The 3,100-nt window shown below is 47.3% G+C and overlaps 1 protein-coding gene across 1 annotated transcript; it reads right to left on the reverse strand.

Moving 5' to 3' along the window:
• Nucleotides 1-1,196: 1,196 nt before the first annotated feature.
• Nucleotides 1,197-2,085, reverse strand: TRX2 (thioredoxin family protein; the record flags this gene model as incomplete). Its single annotated transcript, XM_041685144.1, has 3 exons — nt 1,197-1,497; nt 1,631-1,816; nt 2,027-2,085. The coding sequence occupies 3 exons, from the start codon at nt 2,083-2,085 to the stop codon at nt 1,197-1,199; spliced, it is 546 nt and encodes a 181-aa protein (XP_041539258.1).
• Nucleotides 2,086-3,100: the final 1,015 nt, after the last annotated feature.

The raw sequence follows: 3,100 nt of genomic DNA on the forward strand, positions 1-3,100 counted from the left end.
ACAGTAAGTAAGTCACTTGAGCAACAAAAATTGCCAATCTTTTGCTAGGATTACTTTCTCACATATGCATATATATCTCTACCTTGGGAAAGCGAAGCCTACTCGAAGTTTAGATGCATTGTGAAGCTGCCTCCAAAAACTCTGGTCTGTTTGGACAAAGCATTGATCATAACTCAGCTTATCATATACGACGGTGTATGTCCGTAAACACAATTGTTAGTATATTCCCAGGGAATTCGGAGACTTAGGATGATAATCCGGCTTACTCCGAATACGCATTCAAGCTATAATATGAGATGGTATATGCACAGGGGTAATGATATCAAATAAGATTGTGCGTCATCCAGTTACCATTATATGAAGATCCACGAGTATCGAAATTCGTAGTGATGCTATCAATTCCATTTGTTTACAGCAAGCATAGTATCGTATCAATATATTTGGTTATGTTATGGATAGCAACGCATTTCCTTTGCATCGTATCGAAGCTCATTCTCTTTGAATACTACATCTTACTACTACACTTTGAGAAGATAGTAGATGACAGTTCTTGCATTATGCCTAGCCTAATTAGCGTCTAGATGGTTCTATACTGTAGGTCAATATACGGAGAACCAGCAGCTGGGCAATGTTAATGTAAACTATTGGTGATCCTCTTCGAACAAAACAATGTAGTGGCATCTATTCTGCTTTGGAGACGATATCACTTCGATATGTTGCTATTACTCATTGTCTGGTTGCTTGAGGTAGTTATTTAGTTTAAAATCAATTAGGAGATGCAGGACAGACTGGATATTTCTGGGTCCGCCGACTGTAGTGTAGGTTATGCATCGTCAGTAGATCTAGTATAAGTGGCAAGATACAGGGATTAAGGCGTCGGGGTTGGACTTGTTTACTGGGATGTCTATTCAGAGTGTAATATGTCAGGCAAGCCTGATGTCATCTTACATTAGCGTATGATGCGCTTCAATGGAAACAAATAACCCAAGTACCTGCATAGTGATGAAGGTCTTAATACCACTGCTACTATGGTCCAGGAATACGGTCATGACTACATCTACAACAGATATTACCATCGACTCATATGGATCGTCTCGAGTGTGTGTGTGCGGGGTAAGAAGCCCATCAATTAGATTTCATCTGTAACTAGCATAACCATCAAGGTATCCCCTCATTATCGTCTATCAACGGGGAATTTATGCAAGCAGAGCCTTGATCTTCTCCTCCAGACCCTTGGGGTTGGCACCGGTGAGGTCGTCGAACTTCTGGCCGTTCTTGAAGAGAAGGAAAGTGGGCATGGCACGGATACCGAGCTCGGCAGCGACCTCGGACAGTTCGTCGACGTCGATCTTGTAGAACTTGGCGTTGGGGTACTCGTTGCTGAACTGCTCGACCTTGGGGGAGATGGCCTTGCAAGGACCGCACCAGGTAGCGAAGCAGTCAACGACGACGGGGCCGGTGGACTCGCCAAGGACCTTCTCGGTGAATTCGGCCTTACTGCAGCAGAGACAGTTAAATTAGTAAAGGTCTCAAAAGGGATGGAGGGGTAAGGCGTGAGGAGAAGGAGGGCGGATGTTATCTGAAGGTGAGGACATAAACGTCAGGGAGGGGAGGAAGGAATTGCACATACGACTTGATGTCGACAACGTTGTGAGACATGTTGGAGGATGTGTGAGAGAAAGCGCGACGGCTGTGGATAAACGGAGTTGAACGGAGGAAAGAGGGCGCTACTGCGGTTCTAGTGGAAGACTGGATAGAGAATCTAGTGGAGGAGGAAGAGAGAAGGCGTCGGGAGGCCAGAGTGGATGGTTTAAAACTATGGGAAGGTTGAGACGATGATTAGCTCCGAATGAGGGGCAGCCCAGCAACGGAGGGGCACAAATCGAATTTGTAGTGGAGAGTTGAGTGGCTGACACACAACCCCCGAACAGTGACGTTGCACCGCCGCCTGACTAATCGCCCGGGGCGTCGAAGCCTCTCGGTCACAGTCGAAGGCCAGGGTCGCTTCTGGGCAATATGGGCTTACCAAGAGACACCTCGAGAAAGACGAAGGCGCGATTGATTTGTCAGGCTAACAGCAGACATTCTGGCTGCAATTGAATAGTAATAGGCAATATATGGAATGATATAATCAACAGTAAATTACGGGCCGGTTGGGCAACTTGGTTGGTGGAAGAGAAAGGGGAAGGAGATGCACGAAACGGTGAAGAAAGAACCCAAAGGCAAAATGACGTGCTCCCGTCGCTTATGAATCGCGACCGGTCTGGACAGGCGCTGGTGGCCTGAGGCAGCAGCAGCAACAGCCTCCATCGGCGAGTCTCTCCGATCACCTGATCCGAGTGCGGAATAACATGGCAGTATCGTTCGTGAATGAAGTTGCGGAGAGGATTAAGGAGTCAGTCATATCAAGTCGGGTCATTTATTGTCTAGGGCGTGGGAAATTCCCTCTGGTGATATTTACAAGCAATGGGCAAGCGGGCCATGATGTCATCCATCTTTCGAAAGATAACGAGCCGCAATACTCGAGCATATAATACAGTCAAGATATTAAACAATAGTACGGGTGGTAGTCGTAATAAGGAAAGGTGAACAGGTAGAACTTGTGTCACAATATGTGCATTGAACTGAAGAACGAGAATGCTTCGAGTCTATCAAAAACGCGTAAGTGCCCGCGATCACCACAAGACAGTGATCGGGGCAAACTCATTCAAACTTCCGCTGATGTGGGGGTATCAACAAATTCGAGAACTAACAAAGCCCACCGACAAGACAAGAGCACAGACAAGACCTGTGCTTGACCCGGTGAGAGCGTTGGAGAAATATAAGCATGGCGCATCCAGCGCCATGAACCCTGAGGAAATCCACCGGGGAAGTGTGAGGGGAAGGTGAGGGGGGGATCTGGAAGGGAAAGGAGCGACATAGGAAAGGTTTTAACGAGCGACTGGGGTGAATACGGGAAATATTAGATAAATGCACCATGCTGACGTCAAAGGAATCTCAACACGGGCAATCATTCCTCGTGGTAGCAAGGGCGTCACTAGGATCTACCTCGGTGGATCCTAGCAACGTTGCGCACAAGATTGTCCGCTGGCGACCGGGC

The sequence above is a fragment of the Aspergillus luchuensis genome, chromosome 2 (genome assembly GCF_016861625.1).
Source record: "Aspergillus luchuensis IFO 4308 DNA, chromosome 2, nearly complete sequence".
NCBI lineage: Eukaryota > Fungi > Ascomycota > Eurotiomycetes > Eurotiales > Aspergillaceae > Aspergillus > Aspergillus luchuensis.